Source organism: Lepus europaeus, chromosome 13 (genome assembly GCF_033115175.1).
Source record: "Lepus europaeus isolate LE1 chromosome 13, mLepTim1.pri, whole genome shotgun sequence".
NCBI lineage: Eukaryota > Metazoa > Chordata > Mammalia > Lagomorpha > Leporidae > Lepus > Lepus europaeus.
In genome coordinates, this window is record NC_084839.1 from 6,912,869 (window position 1) to 6,932,775 (window position 19,907).

At 51.3% G+C, this 19,907-nt stretch overlaps 1 protein-coding gene across 8 annotated transcripts in view; it reads right to left on the reverse strand.

Moving 5' to 3' along the window:
• The window catches only part of KIDINS220 (kinase D interacting substrate 220), a 131,717-nt gene extending 114,253 nt beyond the window's left edge, over nt 1-17,464 (reverse strand). For 4 of the 8 annotated variants that reach the window (XR_009867773.1, XR_009867771.1, XM_062208922.1 and 1 more), the window contains exons 1-6: nt 17,328-17,464; nt 10,633-10,776; nt 5,519-5,617; nt 4,418-4,516; nt 2,889-2,987; nt 2,158-2,256 (exon numbers count right to left, since the gene is read on the reverse strand). Coding sequence is in view for 4 of the 8 variants with exons in the window: in XM_062208922.1 (XP_062064906.1) it covers nt 2,158-2,256; nt 2,889-2,987; nt 4,418-4,516; nt 5,519-5,617; nt 10,633-10,740 (504 nt within the window). In the remaining 4 variants the exon portion in view is untranslated. Of the gene's footprint in view, nt 1-2,157; nt 2,260-2,888; nt 2,988-4,417; nt 4,517-5,518; nt 5,618-10,632; nt 10,777-17,327 lie in introns of all 8 variants that reach the window. The other 4 variants (XR_009867772.1, XR_009867770.1, XM_062208921.1 and 1 more) reach the window with 1 other exon arrangement.
• Nucleotides 17,465-19,907: the final 2,443 nt, after the last annotated feature.

Genomic DNA, 19,907 nt, shown 5'->3' on the forward strand with positions numbered 1-19,907 from the left:
TTAAGTCCGGCTCTCTCCAAGTCTGGCTCAGCTATCAGTGAATTCTCCCACCGCCTAGTCCTGGCCTTTGCATTTCACAGCGCCCTGCTTATCTACTTGCTTCTCTGAACAGAGATCTTTTCTTCTTTGTTTTTGCATCTTGCACATTAAGTACAAGACAGGACGCTGCACACAGTAGGTACTGAAGATTTTCTCAAAACGCCAAAAAGAGTACAGAGTAGGCAGCATAGTATCTGACTCTGGAGGGCCTGGAATGCCAAGCTACGTTAGTTTTCCTATAGGCCAGAAGGCAAAAATAAAGGTTCGTGAAATTAAATGTTCAAATCAGAAATGCCAACAGAAGGAGCTGCATCCATTTTAGACAGACCTCAACCTCGGAGTCAAAGTGAATTTGCCAACGGTACAAGATGCAAACCTCCGCAGTGCCAGATTGTAAACACACAGAGTGGCCTCCCTACATTCCTCACGAAGCCATTAATCTACACAAAACTCCTTAAAATGAAGCATGAAGTACACTCCTACTCTCATCCTCAGTGTACCCCTTCCTCGTCGATGGCGTGTCTGTGCCCGTCAAGCACTGTCACACTAAAGCACAGACCGTGTCACACTCCCACAGGCTGGGTGGCACCGCTCTCCTTGAAGGACAGACCGTGTCACACTCCCACAGGCTGGGTGGCCCTGCTCTCCTTAAAGAAATTTATGATTGAGGTTGGCGCTGTAGCATAGCAGGTAAGGCAGCCGTCTGCAGTGCCAGCATGCCATGTGGACACCAGTTCGAATCCCAGTTGCTCAACTTCCAATCCAGCTCTCTACTATGGCCTGGGAAAGCAGTGAAGATGGCCCAAGTGCTTGGGCCCCTGCACCAGTGTGGGAGACCCAGAAGCAGCTCCAAGCTCCTGGCTTCAGATTGACCCAGCTCTGGCTGTTGCGGCCATCTGGGGAGTGAACCAGTGGATGAAGGACACACATATCTCTCTCTCTCTCTCTGTTTTCAAATAAATAAATAAATATTTTTCAAAAAAAATAAAAGAAATTTATGCTCAGAATCTATTCCAGTTACAAAAAATAAATCTTGATAGCTGTTACCCTATAAATAGCTATATTGCTGTTCATCTAAAAAGAACATAATTTTCCCAACAGTGTGCCAAAACACCCAAGGGAAATAATGAAGGCACAAAATGAGATGGTCCTTTATCGCCATGGAGCACGCTCCCTGGTGCGGGAAAGGCCTGGCACCACTCATGACAGGGCGGCAGGTGCTGCGCTCCAGCGGGAGTCCGCAGAGCACACTGCCAGGAGCAGAGGTGCAGCAGTGCAGGCCTCCCGCGAGCCTGGGGAACGGAATAGGAGTTCATCAGGCAGAGGAAGCAGTCGCGTTCTTGGCTGAGGGAGGAACCAAGCGCTCAGAATGTTGGACAAACAGCCGTAGGCAAAAGCACGCGCTGGGTTTAAGGCACGGAAGGACAAGAGAGCGCCTGGAGGACAGGCTAAAGCCACCAGAAGCCCAGGCTCTGTCCTCCAAGAGTGAGAGCCACTGAAGCTCCGCAGAGCAAGGGAGAGTAAGCTCAGCAGAAAGGGGGTGCGGAGGATTTTCCTGAACATGACCAGGACGACATTCTGGAAGGGATGGCACATTAGCCACGCCTCGGAGATGCAGGGAGACCAAGGCAGGCGAGGGGACAGGGCGTGGCACCCGGCCCAGGGGCACAGGAGCTGGGGACCTACAGGCCACCAGGAGGCGTGCAAGGCAGCGTGGGGCAGTGGGCATGCGAGCAGGAGAAAAGGGAGAAGGGGAGGCCAGGCCCATCTTCACCCAGCACCAGGATGGTGTTTCGTACGAGAGACAGAGGACTAAACCTGGATGTTGGAAAAGTTGTCCCTGCCGGAGAAAGCAGGTAGACTGAAGATGGAAAAAGAGTTACACAGAAAACTTCAAACGGTAGCAACAAGCTTAGGAAAGGCGAACGTCAGGACACTTAGTACATAACACACATAAGGGGTCCCTCCACGGGACAGAAATCTATTCTAAATATGTTAATACACAAAAACACAGGATGCCACCGGGCAGTCTCCTGAGATCACGTGAACACGCCCGCATAACTTCCACGGCAAGCGGTCGCGACAGCAGCTGGAATCGGCAGCCACCCCGCAACCCACCTTATCGGAGCAGTTGACTTTAGCACCATTCTGCAGCAGAAGACGCACTATGTCTGCGTGGCCTCTCCCCGCCGCCCAGATGATCGGGTACACGCTGTACTGCTGGGATAGACAGGGAGGCAGGGAGGGGCACAGGCAGGGGAGGGAGGGAGAGAATCTTTTAGCAGGCATTCACAGAAGTGTGACATCAACGGGAGTGACACAAAGTAAGTTCTTCTGAATTCTGTTACACACCATTCTCCACCTCAAAACACACAGTAGATCACTGGCAGCTGAAAGGCACCCAACTATAAAGACGCATGTATTAGGAACACAGTTATGTTCATAGACTCAGTACTTTAATGTGGTTAGCCAACAGGCAAGACTAGCAAGGACATACGATTAAAAACAGAAAGCACCGAAAAAGGCATGGGTATTTGATAAATGCCTCTTTAAAGAATTTCAGATTATGGATGCAAAATCACAAAAATAAGATGATTAAAGATTTCAAAACCTCCTTTTGAAATGTTGCAAACAGAATTGTAACTAACATTTAAGCTCTAGTAGGTGCCTTTCTGTTGATTAAAAAAATGAGAAATAAACTTTAAAAAGAAATCTCATTTTGTATTGAAACCACATTCTAATAACAGGTCTAATCAGAGGTAGAAATCTTCTATCCACCATGAAGTCAAGTAAGCATTCTCTTACCACTTACCACTTACGTAACAAGTGGCTTTTCTGTTAACCCTTACCAGACCAGTGACACTCGGGTTGGCGCCATACGAAAGAAGCAGTTCTACAACTTCAGTCCGGCCTTTATAGCACGCCCACATGAGAGCGGTCCATCCTCCCTAGAGAAGAGGAACAGGAGAGGGAGGTAACACCTGGGGACAGCTCCCAGCACGGAACTGCCGCTAACCACGTTCCTGCTGTGAATATGTTTACTTACGTCACTGAATCCTCACAGTATAAGATGTAGTTTTAAATTCCCAATACTCCCAGACTACTCGAAATAAGTCAAGCATACAAATGACTACGCCGAGGCTTGTCGTCTATCCTCAGAATGAAACAGGACGGCGTGCTGACCCACGTACACGTACAGCATGAGAGGGAAAGCCTTTGGAACAGGCAGACCTAGCTTCCAAACGGAGCAGCACGTGACCTGGGCAGAGACTCCCTTCTTCCAGCCTCAGGTCATCAACTATGCACTCAGAACGAAAGGAAGCCTCAGCCCCTGGGACTGTTCTGAGAGCCAGGTAAGTGCCTGGCCTCGAAGCCCCTCCGTAGGCCAGGCGTAGAGCAAGCGTCCCCTGATAGAGCAGTGCGGGGTCTTCAGTGAACAGCGAACCCTGTAGGTCCCTTGCGTCTGCGCACCCGGTGGGTGAGACCTCCACCCAGACTCTGGGCCCTGTACCCACGCTTGGCCGTGGTGACTGACATCATTCCCTTCTCTCCCTAAACTTTTATTGTACTCTTCTTAAATTTAGGAACTAGAACGGTTGCAAATGGGTCTCTGTGCCTACCTATAAAAATAAGCATATCACTCACTTTGCTAAGCTTTGAAAACAAATACAAAGTTAAAGAGGTAAAACTCTTGTGTAAGTTGCAAGTGAATGCAAGACAGCAGAATGCTGTGGTTTCTTAAACTCCAGCCGAGTGGACTTCACAAAGCGCCATCGGCTGCGACCCAGGTGTCACGGAGCAAGGCAGACCATCTCCTTCCTTCCTGAAAGAGTTCAAACATGGAGCCAGACAGGACTGCTTTCTCCATCTTCATGTCCCAACCAGATGCCGAGAAGAGTAACAGCTAGAGGATCCTCACGGCGAACATCTTATTAAACCTGGCGTGTGCAGACAGCACGTCTCAACAGAATTACACCTTAAAATAAATCTGTAAATATTAGTCTGAAAATTATAGCTCTAAACAGCTGACAATACATATTTCTACAAGTAGGTGGTGTCCCTCTTAAAGGCCTACCTAAAAGAAACACTTTTCTCCCAAGTTCTAAAACACTGATGTAGCACAAGGTAATTAGTGGTTTAACAATATTTCAGAATTTTACACTCAGAAATAACTTGAACTAAGAACTTTTAACTAAGAACTTCCAAAAGAGCCATTTCGTGACACCTGGGTTTTAAAGCATTCTCTGATGCTCCGTTCAGTGCCCAAACCCAAACCCTACACCATCACCACGACTTCACACCTACAACGCAAGACTCCCCACTGCCTGCTGCTGCTGCTACGGCTGTAGTGAGCAGCAGCACCGGGCAGGACGCGTACCATGTCGCGGTGCTCCAAGTTCACTCCACACTTCAGCAGCTCTTCCACAATGTGCACGTGCCCTTCTTTAGACGCGGCTATGAGTGCTGTCCAGTTGTCCTTGGAAACATACAGACACGTTACCATTGCAAGTCAAAACAAGAATTTACACGCCAAACGATCCCACCCAACCGACATGACCCGGACACCCTGAACTCCCCAGAGCAATGCTGAGGCTCTCCAGAGCTTTCCCACCCACATCTCTACCACGGGTGCAGAAATGGCCACACGACTGCTTGTTCAGTCTTCCAATGCCACTTCTACTCACATAGTGTGTTTTATACATAGTAGCAACCATCACCAGCAAAGCCTCCAAGCGCGTCTGTGGCTGGCAACCATGACTGCACACTCCAAGTGCCTATGATCCACTGGGTACTCACAGGCCCTTCAATCAGGGCAACCCCAGGCAACCAGCTTAGCAGCCATGTGATAAGGAAACAGCTAGTCTCCTTTACATCTCCAATGCAGCATGCAGATATCCTATTCAACTGCCTGTCATGAATGTCATTAATTCAAAAGATCAAGCCATTAAAAGTCACCATGTGACCCTCTAGAGCAATTCCAAAATTAATGTAACTTCCTCAAATGCTGATTCACCCCTCAGAAGACACCAGAAAGGGCACAGCTTTCTGGCCACTATCACGTGAGCGAATGTATGATGTAAATTACCTGACGGGGGTTACGTAGCAACATGCCTCACACGTGGGTAGTAACAACACGCCCCACATGTGGGTAGTAACAACACGCCCCACACGTGGGTAGTAACAACATGCCCCACACGTGGGTAGTAACAACACGCCTCCCACGCGGGTAGGAACAACACGCCTCCCACGCGGTATTTCGCAGGCCGGCAGGTTTATTTACACATCTGTGCTGCTGCCGGCTCAGCCGGTGCTACTAACACAGGAAAATCAGTCCAGACCCCTCTTGCTAAAAATCTCTCTCCTGCATCGCTCTTTAAACCCGAGGCAAGGCGAGTTATACCTAAAGTATAATTTTTAACCTTTTACTTTTGAATCACTTAAAAACAAGGAAACAGAGTTAAATTCTTTCCATATTCACCAAGTCTTCCAGGTTGCAGTTCGCTCCGTTCTTAATCAGCTCCTTCACTATCTCCAGGCTGCCCTGCTCGGCGGCTATCATCAGCGGGGTCTGGCCACACTGGAACGGAGGACACAGGAAGCTTAGCAGATGCTCGCTCGCTCGCACTGAGAAACCGCAGCCACACACACCACGCCTGTCTGCCAGGAGCTCCATGAGACCCTGGCTGCATTTACTATGTCTCTGTGGTTCAGACACAGCTTTGAACCTTAGGTTTGGCTTTCTAATACATTAAAAGAGAAAATTACACATTTTTTATCATAGAATATTAATGTTTTGGCATGAAAATTAATTAAACATCAGTAAACATGCATAATACTGTGATCTGGAAAGTAATTATCATAAGGTCTATAAAATCTCAGAATACCTATGGCAACCAAATTCTCTAACAACACAGGCAGAATATGACATACAACGAGTTTTTAATCACATACATACGTTTTCTCTAAAGCAGGACTAGAGGGAGATAAGAGACATACAATACAGGTACCATACATAACGCTCACACACAAGTAGGTTTCTCATTGTTTTATTTGAAAGGCAGAGTCAGAGGGAGAAAGATCTTCCATCTCTGATTTAGTTCCAAATGTCCCCAACAGCAGGGGTTGGGCCAGGCTGAAGCCAGGAGCCCAGAACTCAATTAGCATGTCCCACCCTGGGGACAGGGACCCAACCACCTGAGCCGTCACTGGGCCTCCCGGGTGCACACTGTGGGACGCTGGGACAGGAAGCAGAGGAGGATTCAGAACGGGCACCCGGATTGGGACGCAGGATGCCGTGCCAAATGCCTGCCTGGTTTTTATGTCTTCTCTTGTAACGTCAACGCATCAAAGTAAACCTCTGATAATTAATCAGTGTAGTCCAGCCTTCAAGCCAAAAGTGCTTCCTACACCCTGGAGAGTGGGGAGCAGGGCCCAGGTAGCTCCACCCTGGAATTCACCCCCAGAGCAAGCCGGCTACTGCAAGAGCATTGCCCTGAATGCCAGGCTGTGACACAGGTGCAGAAGCACCGGGTTAAACAGTCATAATACTACAGGTACTGAAACACACCAAGGTCTATGAGAAAAATGTACACAAAAATTAAGTTCAACTGTACGAATACTTGAGACCTACTTACTGTGTGTCTATCAACGTGTGTGTGGGAAACCGTAATACATTTATTTAAAATACCAATTTGACATCAGTCCTTTGCGTCAAAGCCTTCAGTGTTTTCTGGAAAAGGACCCAAATCCTGACCAAGGCCAACAGAAGCCCTGGATGATGGTGGGGCCAGGGCAGACTGCCTCTCCGCCTGTCTGTGCCACTCCCACCCCATGTACCCTCAAGCTGTCCCATCTCCTCACTGATCCCCTGGCACTGCAGGCCAGGGCTTTAACCCACTGGGCCACAGCACCGGCCCCTGCAATTTTATTTGTATTTGTATGATTAACAATGGACTGTTACCTGCCTTCCCTAAAGACTCTAAACTCCATGAGGGCAGGAAAATGCCTGTTTTGTACATACATGTGAGAGACCATGTGTGTGAGGTGACAGCAACTGCTAGCCAGGTACTCAAATATGTGCTGAGGGGCCGGCGTTGTGGGATAGCTGGTAAAGCTACTGCCTTTTCCTGTTTCACCGGCATCCCATATGGGCACCAGTTCAAATCCTGGCTGCTCCACTACCAATCCAGTGCCCTGAGAATGGCCTGGGAAAAGCAGCAGAAGATGGCCCAAGTGGGAGACCCAGATGAAACTCCTGGCTCCTGGCTTTGGCTGGGCCCAGCCTTGGGAAGTGAACCAGCAGATGGAAGATCCCTCTCTCTGTCTCTTCCTCTCTCTCTGTAACTCTTTCAAATACATACATACACACATACAAATGAAATATTTGCTGAGTAAATCAAACAAAGAATTTAAAAATGTATTAGAAGGGGGAGGTACTATGACACAGCAGGTTAAGCCACCACCCAGATGCCCGTATCTCATACCAGAGTGTCTGGGATCACGTTCCACCTCAGTCTCCTATCCAGCTTCCGGTTAATGCACACTCTGGGAGGCAGCAGATGACTGGGTCATCAAGTACTGGGATCCCTACCACCCACACAGGAGACCCAGATGGAGTTCCTGGCCCCTCCCTGGCAGTTGTGGGCATCTGGGGAGTAAAGTAGTAAATGGAAGATCTCTCTCTCCCCGCCCCTCCTTTTTAAATAAATAAAAATGACTAAATAAATATTTGAAAAAAAATTTTAAAAACAAGCAAATAACTAACAATTAGCAAAATGCAACAAGTGCTATTATAAAATAATGCAAGAGTTAAACACAAATTCTGGATTACACAAAGAAGTAAATCACATCAAATAAAGGCATGCTAAATAATTTAGTATAATGATGGATACTAAATTATAGGCGGTAGTCACATTATTCAACCAGGGCCATTAGCGAACGAGGTAGTATCCATAAATAGATTTTCCAGGTGAAAAAGCCTATCCTTTAAACATCAGATCATAACTTTTACAATACTCCTCACTCTAGAAAGCAACAGACACGTTGCTACTTGTTAATGCCATTACCTTAAACATTATGTGTGTGACACTGGGTATTAACAGACACCCATTACCACCCCGGCCTGCCCCTGTCAGCTCTAAGCTCTTGGGCATACTTTCTACAGCATCGCTCTCCTTCTAGTACTGGAATGAAAAGTGAGGTATAAAAGCCAACTCTATAAGATGAGGATATCTTTAAAAGCTCATGTAAAATTCACATTATCTTTTAATTCCCTGTTTCCAGAAACTTCTCAAAGTTCCCTCATATATCAACTACGGTCAACAAATATGAATCCCTGACCTGCATTTTCATCAGTTTTCAACACAGTATTTCCAAAGGCTGAAGGGAGCTTTCTGCTTTATTTCCGGGGTTACATTACATTTCCAATTATTCAAAGACAGGTGTTTCCAGAGAGTGAGAGAAATAATGTAAACATGCATAAATCCTGCACGGTAAACAAAGAGCCAACTCGGTTAAGTGGTGACGTGCCAAGACTGAACAGTCACAGCTCTCAGGAACCAGGAGCTGTCGACCCAGGAGACAGAGGGAAGGCAGCCAGGTGCTCGGCTAGAAGCCCCACACGACTCTGTCTGTCTGTCCGTCTATGTGTCCCTGGAGGGCTCTCCAACCCGTGATGCCTTTGCCCGTGCTGTGAACAGCAGCAAGGCCCTCACCAGACGCTGACCCCAGGACCTGTGTCTTCCCAGCCTGCAGAACGGGAGAATCAAACTTCTCTATCAGCCACGCAGTTTGCAGCGTTCTGTTACAGTCACACAAAACGGACAAAAGCCCCTCTAATCCACTACTTACGATGACCTCAAGCCAGAATACACCAGAGCAAACCAGAACACAGACACTGCCTGAGCTCCTGCACACACCCCCACTGCACAGCGGCTTCCCAGGGCTCAGTGCAGTCACCTTCCCGGGCTCCCACTGCTGCTTTTTAGTCTATTAAACCTCAGTGGCCATTGCCTTTGAAGGCAGTCACCTTTGGAGGGTGCACCTCCTTCTCTCAATAGTTGCAATAAAACTAAAAGATGTGTAAATTCTCCTTTGAAGGTTCCCATCACATTTTTGTGATAAACACGACAGCCATCTCTTGAAGTCTTTCCTTTTCTGAAGCAGGAAACTGAGATCCAGCCTCAATACTATCTGCCTTGCACCAAGGGGAGCTGAGTAACGTTCTGCTCTTTTGAAAAACAAAATGAAATACAGGCCAGCATTCTGGTGTAGTGGATTAAACCTCCACCCACAACACTGGCATCCCAAATGGCGCCTCTTTGAGTCCTGGCTGCTCCACTTCCAATCCAGGTCCCTGCTAATGGACCTAGGAAAACAGCAGAAGATGGCCCAAGCACTTCAGTCCCTGCACCCACATGGGAAACCCGGATGGAGCTCCTGGAACCAGCAGATGGAAGATCTCTCTCTCTCTCTCTCTCTCTCTCTCTCTCTCTCTCTCTCCCCCTCTCCCTGCAACTCTGCCTTTTGAATAAATAAAAAATAAATCTTTAAAAAAAAGATTCATTTTTTTAAAAAGGAAATGTCTATGAAATAAAAATCTTTTTAAGCTATCACATTTTATTAGTCTACATATGCTAATATATGCTAATAAAATAACTTCTGTAGTTCATTTACTCTAATAATGAATAATCTCCATTATATTTTAAAAAGTTAGTGACTATTCGTAATCATAATAGAGCTGCTGTACACATTAAATGAGCTGATATAGAACATACATACCATAATATTTGCATAAATGATAAAAACATTAGCCAGCACAATTCTATTTATTGTAAGATGTTTTATATCAAGATGTCCTTTAAGGGGGGCCTGCATTGTGGCACAGCAGGTTAAGCCACTGCTCGCAATGCTGGCATCGCATAAGAGAGCCAGTTCCTGTCCCAGCTGCTCCACTTCTGATCCAGCTCCTTGCTAATGCACCTGGGAAAGCAGCAGAAGATGGCCCAAGTGCTTGGGCCCCTGCAACACATAAGAAACCAGAGGGAGTTCTGGTACACTGGCTCCAGCCTGGCTCAGCCTTAGCTGTGTGGCCACTGAAGGAGTGAATCAGAGGAAGAAAAATCTTTCCCTCTGACTCTAACTCTGCCTTTCAAATAAATAAGTAAAGCTTAAAAAAAAAAATGTCCTATGACAGAGTTAACACTAAATGAAAATAGGAATCCTATGTCAAATAAAAACAATAAAATAGTAAGCTGTCATGTCAGCATTTAAACACATGGTATCTGTGTGTCCATGCTCGGATCAGCAACATTCACAACAGCCACAAGATGAAGGAGCCCAAGTTCCCACCACACAGGAGCAGACGAGGGGTGGGTAAGCAACCTATGGGCGCCATGCAGTCCGGGATGCGTGTGTCCCAAGCAGCAGCTCAACCTGCTGCACAGGGAGAACCACTTCTGAAGTACTGCTACCTGTGAGAAACTGAACCACAGCAATAGTCCAATATGACAGAGGCTGAAACCACCTTTAGCCTTAGCACAGCGCTCTGCACGCAGGAGGCAGCCAGATACCTGCCTGCAGGCGCGGCCTCACCTCGTTTCTCTCGTCCACATCCTTGCACTTCTCAAGAAGAGCTTTCAGAGCAGGGACGTTTTCTTCTTCCACATAACTGATCACACTCTGTGATATCAGAACCGACATTGTCACAGAAAGCTGCCGTTATCTTTATTTCAAAACCTGGTAATCAGACAAAATACCATAACTTGTGGTTAGAAAAAAACATTTAGACACTATTAGATATATCATCCTTTCTTTAAAACATTTATTTATTTATTTGAAGGTGAAAATTAGACCCAATCAACGAGAACACTGACCTTGGCCTTCCAAAAACCATGAGAATAAATTCCTGTTCTCTCTCTCTCTTTTTCAAAAGATTTATTTATTTGAAAGGCAGAGCTATACAGAGAGAGGGGGAAAGAAAGAGAGAGGTCTTCCATCCACTGATTCACTCCCCAGATGGCCACAACAGCCAGGACCGGACCAGACCAAAAGCCAGGAGCTTCATCCGGGTCTCCCACGTGGGTGCAGGGGCCCCAGCACTTGAGCCATCCTCCACTGCTTCCCCAGGTGCATTAGCAGGGAGCTGGATCAAAGTGGAGCAGCCGGGACTTGAACCAGTGCCCTACAGACAGCTGGAGCTGCAGACACAGCCTAACCCACCAAGCCTCAGCGTGCCGAGCAACTACACTTCCGCAGCAGGAGCGGAAACAAAGTCGTCGGCTCAGCTGACAAAACGTGTTCCCCAGACTCACACTCGTCTCTGTCGTGGCTGATCGACCCCAGAACCAATCCTCCCTCCTCAGCACCCCTGCTCCTGCTGCCTGCTTCTCGGCCCAGGCTCCTTTCTGCCAAGGCCAAAACCCTCAGAATTCTCTCTTCCCTCTCCTACCCTACGTTCACTCTATCAGCAAATCTTCCTGGCTCCACCTAGGACCAGATATCTCCCATCTGACCAGTGCTCACTGCCCCCATCACCAGCTCCGTGGACCTCTCTCCTGGGCCGCCGTCACGGCTTCCTAACCGTGCTCCTAGCTTCTACTCTATGCCCCCTACAGTCTACCCACCAGGGACCCCACAGGGACCTTTGGAAAGCATAAGTCTGACCACAGCCACTAGAGGCTGGGCTGTGGGGTGAGCAGGCACAGGGGGATGCTGGCCAAAGGACACACAGTTTCCCTCAGACAGGGGACAGTTCTGGATCAGCTGCCCAGTAAGGCCAGGACAGGGAGTGACAAGGCATAGTGCGCAGCTGCTAACTGAGCGGATTTTAAGTGTTCTCACCAAAGGAAAGCACGCGAGGTGATGGACAGGGCAGGCCAGCTGATCCCATCACCTCATGACTCACGTTGTATTTCGTAAATACATGTAATTATTGCTTGTTGATCAAAGGTACACTAAACCTTACGTGCACGCAAATCTCCTGCACACATACAAAGCAGAGCCCAGGACCCACCTCAGAGACTGACTCAGTGGGCCCGGGGGGACCCCGAATCTGTGTCACCGGCTCCCCAGGGAGCTGCTTCCCTGACTGCAGAACCGGGCGTGGGTGCTGCTGCAGAGACTGCTTCCTTTTTTGCTTCAACGGCTTCTTGAGCACTCAAATGAGAACCAAGGCGGCCCTGTGGCACAGAAGGTAAAGCCACCGCCTGCAGGGCCGGCATCCCGTGTGGGCACCGGCTCAAGACCCGGTTGCTCCACTTCCCATCCAGCTCTCTGCTATGGCCTGGGGAAACAGTAGAGGGTGGCCCAAGTGCTTGGGCCCCTACACCCACGTGGGGGACCCGGAGGAAGCTCCTGGCTTCGGATCAGCGCAGCTCTGGCCGTTGTGGTCAACTGGGGAGTGAACCAGCAGATGGAAAACCTCCCTCTCTCTCTGCCTCTCCTTCTCTCTCTGTGTAACTCTGACTTTCAAATAAATAAATCAATCTTTTTTTTTTCACCTCCACCTGGACAACTCCTAAGTGGTCCTCACCTCCATCCACCTCCACACACAGGCAGGGATCCCTAAGTCCTAAACGTCTTGTCACACCACAAGTTAAGAATCCACCTGTGACGCCAGCATCCCTTATGAGCACTGGTTCTGTCAGCACTGGTCCAAGTCTCGGCCGCTTCCGATCCAGCTCCTGCTTATGCACCACAGAAAGCAGAGGAAGAGGCCCACGTACTTGGGCCCCTGCCACCCAGGTGGGAGATCCAGATGGAGTTCTTGGCTCCTGACTTGGGCAGTTGTGACCATTTGGGGAGTGAACCAGCAGATGAAAGATCTCTGTCTCTCCCTCCCTCTCTCTCTATAACTCTGCTTTTCAAATAAATAAATTTTGATAAATCCTAAGTTTCCTTACGGCCGCTCCATGCTCAAACTCCCCAACGGTTTTCCTCTCACTCAAAGTAAAATCGCAAATCCTTATCACGGCATAAAGGATCACCGCGGCGTGATCCTTTCTACCCCTCTCCACCTCCCTGAGCTCAGCTCCAACCTGCACTGAGTTCTGTCCGGTCCGGTCGTCACCTCGTCCAGGTCTCTGACCATGTGGGAACGTGCCCCACCCCCACCCCCACCCCTACCCCCACCCCCACCACTCCCCACTCCATCAGCTTGCTTTATTCTTCTAGACAGCACTCGGCATCACTCAACATGCCCTCCCATCGTCTGCTCTCCCCACCCCCGGCCCCAACCAATGGAGCTCAAGAACCAGGATCAGCTGTTTGCTGGCTGAAGCGCCAGTGCTCAGGGAAACACCTGGTGCGGAGCAGAAGGCCAGGCACGCGCACGCTGACCCGCACCCTGCAACGTCTGAGCAGCTGTCACCTTCCTGGGGAACGGAAATGTGTCCTGGAGACGCAGCCCAGGGCTCAGCTCTCAGCTCTCCCCACCCCCTCCAATCCCCACTGCCCTGCCATGGACAGTCTCACCCTCACACCCAGCCCCCAGGTACAGTTCAGAAACGACAGTAACTTCTCACAACGACCAATTTACTGTGAAATCCCTACAAACAGGACCTCAACTACTCAGGTTTTTATCTGTGGGAACTAAATGAAGGCTGCATCCCATCAGTAAGTGATTACCGTACTAACCAAGATACAATCACACGAGCTATTTGCAACCTAAATCTTAACATCGCATATGGGCGCTGGTTCGAGTCCCAGCTGCTCCTCTTCCAATTCCGCTCTCTGATGTGGCCCGAAAAGAAGTGGAAGATGGCCCAAGGACTTGGGCCCATGTGGGAGGCCCAGAAGAAGCTCCTGGCTCCTGGTATCTGTCTGGCCCAGACCTGGCTGTTGTGGCCATTTAGGGAGTGAACCAGCAGATGCAGGATCTCTGTTTCTCTGTCTCTCCCTCTCTCTCTAATGAATAAAATAAAAAATTACTTCAAAATAAAAATTTACAACACACATGCAAATGTCTGAAAAAGCCCTTGGATCAATTTTTTTTTTTTTTTTTTTTTTTTTTTTGTGGACAGTGAGAGAGAGACAGAGAGAAAGGTCTTCCTTTTTCCGTTGGTTCACCCCCCAAATGGCCCTACAGCCGGTGTACCGCGCTGATCTGAAGCTGGGAGCCAGGTGCTTCCTCTTGGTCTCCCATGCGAGTGCAGGGCCCAAGCACTTGGGCCATCCTCCACTGCCTTCCCGGACCACAGCAGAGAGCTGGACTGGAAGAGGAGCAACCGGGACAGAATCCGGCGCCCCAACTGGGACTAGAACCTGGGTGCTGGCCCCGCAGGTGGAGGATTAGCCTAGTGAGCCACGGTGCCGGCCAGATCAAATATTTTTCTCACCACACATCACACAAAATAGGACCACACACATCAAAGAAAAATGGCTACAGGTGTCAACTTTCCTGGCTGAAGAAATCAAAGACTAGGGCCGGCACTGCGGCACAGAAGGTTAAGCCTCTGCTGCGGTGCCGACATCCCATATGGGCACAGGTACAAATCCCGACTGCTCCACTTCTGACCCAGCTCCCTGATAATGTACCTAGGAAAGCAGCGGAAGATGGCCCAAGTGCTTGGGCCCCTGAACCCATGGGGGAGACCCAGAAGAAACTCTTGGCTTCAGATCAGCCCAGCTCCGGCCATTGCAGCCATCTGGGGAACGAGCCAGTCAGTGGACAGAAGACTGACATCTATTTTTCTTTCTCTCTCTCTCTCTCTTTCTGTATTTCTGCCTTTCAAATAAATCTTTAAAAAAAAAAAAAAAAGAAAGAAAGAAAGAAAAAGAGAACAAAGACTGAAAACCTTAAATTTTCAAATCTCCTGGACCTGCCTCTCCCACGCTGTTATGTGGACTGTAAGTACGTCCCCTTTAGATGCGGAAGACACAAAAGTTAGCCCTCTTACTCTTTCCTTAGACTACTATTAAGCAGAAAATGCTAATAAAACAGTAAAATATATATAGAAATTGAAACAGTTTTGCTTAAACTACCCAAGAGACGTCCTTTGAACGAATCTACTGTGGAAAGGTGACCTATTTTTGTCATATAATTATGTGAAAATGCCTGCAATTCTACACAGCTATTACTCATTTCAATCCAGCACCAGTGTATCAGTAACCTAGGATTTGCAAGGCAGTGTGCTCCGGGCTATGACCAACAGGTTGACTAAGACATCGCTCTTGCTCTAGGGACGCTCAGGGCCTTCCAAGGGCAAAGGTCAGAAGCCCAGGGGAGCTGGGGGAGGAGGGGAGGGACGGGAGGGCTGCTCACGGGGTTCTTGACTTCGTATACAATGTGGCTGGAAAAGGACCACCCCGGCTCTGCTGACTGCTCAACATTAGATACTTGGAATTCTGGGAACCCCTGCACTCGCCCACCCTTACCCTCCATAGTAAGTGTTTGTTTGCTGACTTGGTTTTACTCATAGCTTGTGTCTGCAGGTTTCTATTAGTGGACAGATCTGGCACACACGGGCGTTAAAACTGGTCATGACTTTGATCCTCAGAGCCAGGCAAGAGCCGCGCCAGCCTGCAGTGGACTCTCCCGCCCCCAGCGAGCTCACAGTCCAACAGGAGAGCTGAGACGTGTCACCAGGAAAGTCACACTTATAAGACCTTCTGTATCCACAGTCGTGTGCTCCAGGAACCCTGTGATTATTAAAGTGATTATTTCTCACTGTACCGATGACACGGTAAGTTTGCGCACACTAAGTAACTTGCCTCGGATAATGCAAAAGGCCAGTGTTATGGCGCCAAGATAAACCCAAACTGTAATCTAAGGCAGAAGAGAACCGGGGCGACCCCAGGTGCTCTCGGGGTTCTGCACAGAGGTGTCGTTCTGGCTGACCACTGAGGAATGGGGAGAGGTCCACGTGTCTGGAAATGAACAAAGGACACCCCAAGCAAAAGCAGCCGCCTGAAAACAGGTGGAGGCGGTGCTGACCGAGGCACTGTGCGCCCAGCAGGCAGTGCGTAACACAGGTGGACGCTCACGCAAGAAGGGAGTGCTAAGGCCAGACAGCGCGGCTCCATCCGTGACCTCGTCAAGGACAAGGACGGTCTCACCCTTGTCCTTATTCCTCAGAACCCATTGCACTAGGACAAGTAGGAACTTAATTACAGTCAGGGTGATGGTGACGGCACAGGCCCACTCCATCCACCTCCTTCCCCAGGACTCTGTCGGTCCTCAGCCATGCTCTCCACCATCAGCCATACCCGGGGATGTGCACAGGACTGGCGACCACCGACCCCATCAGAAAGAGAAGCTGGGCCGACCAGACTCCTCTCCCTAGGGCTGGGACCTAGAAACCAGAGCTTGGCGCGTCGTTATGGGCCATGTGTAAAATCATAGTTTGGAGAGAGTCAGCCAGCAGAGAGAGAATGCCACAGACACGGGGAAGCAGACTCCCTAAGTAAGAAGGAAAAAAAAAGGTGCCCCTGAGAAATGGACAGAGGCAGCGCCCGGGCTGGACTCGCTCCCTCAGTTCCCTAATTCTCCTTTCCCCGAGGAAATACGAAGCTTGGTGCGTGCATTCTAAACAGCCCAACGTACAGCAGAGACCCCGACAGAGCTCAACCAGAGCAGGAAGAGGGGGCTGCACACCCCACACGACCCCAGGGAACTCGATCTCCGGGAAACACGAAGAGTCAGAATCCTGGGTCCGATCAGGGAACCCCGACACCAGGCGGTGGGCAGGCGGCCGCACTCCGGCGTGGTGGCCACGAACAACCGCCCAGGCCCCAGGCCCCAGGCCGGGTGAATTCGAAGGCTCCAGCAAAGCTGGACTGGGGAGGCTCACCCCGAACCCGGATCACGCGGGGTGTGCAGAGCAAGCACTCCCAGGCCCGGCGCGCACCCAGCCCCGGGCTCCTCCCCAGGAGGCTGCCCGTGCACCTGCTGACACCTCAGGAACGCGAGAGGCGCCCACGCCGGCAAAGCGAGAGAACAAAGGGGCGCGGGGCAGCGTCCTCCGTGAAGACCGCGCGGCCGGGCGGGGACAAACCTCGGCCGCTCGCCCCGGGCCCCGGCCTGGAGGGCGCTCTTCGCCGGCCCACACGCTCAGTGTGTCCCAACCACCCCACGGAACGAAAATCCCCACGCCGACATCACCGCGCGTGGGGGCCCGCGGCGTGCCCCTCTGCTGCCAGGCGCGGAAAAGGACAAAGCAGCCACGCAGCCCGGGGAAAGCGGGGGCACCGCCCCGGGGACGCCCGGCCACCCGCGCCCCGCGCTCCGGGCCCGGCCAACGCCCACCCAGCCCCACCGCCGGCCCGGCCGCCGCGGCCGCCCCGCTGACCGTCTCACGGCGCGCTCGGAGGACAGGGCCCTCGGCTCCGCGGAACGGGCTCGGCCGCGGGCGGTGTCAGAGGACGCGAGGGCAGGAGGCCGCGGCTCTCTGCTCCGCTCCCTCGCCACACCCAGCGGCCATTTTCTCCTCCCTGGCGAACTGACAGATCACGTGGGCGCGGGCGGGGCGGGGCGGCGGGCGGCCACGCCCCCTTGGGCGGGGCTGGGCGCAGGGACGCCGCGGGCGCCGCTGGGTGAGTCCCACCTCCTGCCTCCGCCCGCTCTCCTGAGCTTCCAAACGAAGCTGGACAAGTGCCCGCCATGTTTTTTCACTGTCGTTGTCATTGCTTACTGTTCACTGATAATCTCTGTTTACTTTCCTGATCGACTTTCTCCAGAGAAATAACCACAACTGTAATGTCGGGGGACACTGATAGTCACTGCCAGTGACAGCAGCCCAACCCCCTCTCGTTGATGTCAGTCCTTTCCACTTCCAGACCTGCCTCCCGCCTGGAGGGCTTGTCCACACCCAGGCCCTGCCTGCCGCCCGCTCCCACCTGGCCCCAACACCAGGTGTTTCGATGCAGGTGATCCCTTAAGAGCTGATGGGTGGGGGGAGACCCGAGCTGACTGTGGAGTGGGGGAGGTGGGGGCAGCCTCCAGGCCCGGTGGGGGCCTTGCCCTCAGAAGGGGGTCTGTGTACACCAGGTGCTGATCTTTGGCTCCTGGCTCACCGGTTCCTCCACACCTGCTCCACCAAGGCCCGCCCCCACCAGCAGGTGCTGAGCTAGGTAAGACCCTGCGAACTGGAGGCCGAAATACACTTTGCCTGCCCAAGCAGCTCCTAAAGCTAAGGAGCAGCTGACTCGTGCAGCTAGCTGGTCTTTATCTTCCGTGGGTCTCCAGGCTGCGTGGTCCCCACTCTTCCACGCCAGGCCCGCAGCTGGCCCCAGCAAGCCACTGCTCAAGAAGCCACACCAAGGGCCACGTCACTGGTGGGGCACAGCAACTTCTGAGGAAGTCACACTTTCTAATAGCTCCCAGCCATGTACACCCCAGCCGTGCACACCCCAGCCGTGTACACCCCAGCCTGTTTCTAAATCAAGGCTGGGGCCAGCCTCAGGCTCAGGGAAGATGCTGCTCAGGGTGTCTGTGTCCTGAATCAGAGTCCCTGGGTTCAAGTTCCAGCTTCCTACGAGTGCACACCTTGGGGGCAGCAGGTGATGTCCCAAGTCCTTGGTTCCCTACGACCCATGTAGGAGACCTGGGTGGAGTTTCAGGATCCTGAAGTCTGGCCCAGCCCCAGCTGTTTCGGACATTTGGAGAGTGGACCAGCCAATGCAAGGTCTCTTTCTCTGTCTGCCTTTCAAAGAAATTTAAAAGTAATTTTTAAAAATCAAGGCAGGTGGGTGCTGTGTTGCAGAAGGTGACAGCCTCCATTTGCAGTGCAGGCATCCCATGTGGGTGCCAGTTCAAGTCCCAGCTGCTCCTCTTCTGATCCAGCTCTCTGCTATGGCCTGGGAAAGTAGTGGAAGGCCCAAGTGCTTGGGCTCCTGCCAAGCCAGAGCTGGGCTTATCCAAAGCCAGGAGCCAGGAGCTTCTGCTGGGTCCTCCACGCAGGTGCAGAGGCATAAGCACTTGGGCCATCTTCTGCTGCTTTCTCAGGCCATAGCAGAGAGCTGGATCAGAAGTGGAGCAGCTGGGACCGAACCAGCACCCACATGAGACACCGGCATCGCAGGCGGTAGCCCCTTGAACTGCACTTTAAGAAGGGCTGCACTCACAATAACCCCCCTTTCCAGCCCCCACCGCACCCCCTGCAAGATCCCTTCCGCCCCAGGAATTGTGTGTGCAGCCCCCACAGTACCGCTCAGTTAGTGAGCCTGCTCGTCCACAGGCCTGGGAGACCAGCTGCAGGCAGCTCAGGGCGTGGCTGGGCGGGCGCCTGCCACCAGGTGCTGGGGACCTGGGAATCCAGGCAGAAGGGGGCAGGGGTGGGAGCACACTGCAGGTGAGGGGTCTCAGTGAGGAACTTTGCAAATCCCCATGTGGGAAGACACAGACATGGGGCCCCAGCCTCAGGTAAGGGTGCCATCCCCCCGACCTCAGCCCCCTCACCCCGACCCCCTGAACCTCAGCGTGCAAAGCTGTGCTTCAGGAAGAATGTTCTTGAGAGCAGTGCAGATCCGTGCCTGGAGAGACGGAAGTAGAAGCTGGCTGGCTCCTGGGGGCCCACCTCTTAGTAGGGGGTGAGAGCAGGTCGGGGGTACAGGGGTGCCGGAGACCTCAGCAGGGGACACGTGGGTCACCCAGTCCACCCCGCCCCCACAGCTCTGACCCGGGACCATACCTGGCATTTAATTCCTACAATGGTAACCTCTCATGACTGAAAGTGACCAGAAAATTATGAGATTTCCTTAAAATGTCAACAGGAAGTAGACACGGCAGCAGAGATGTTGCGTCCTGTACTGTAGTCGCCTGTTGGAAATAACAGGGGGAAAATTACAGCTTTTTAAAAAAGATTTATTTGAAAGGCACAGGAATGCAGGGAGAGAGGAAGAGAGAGAGAGACAGAGAGGTCTCCCACCTG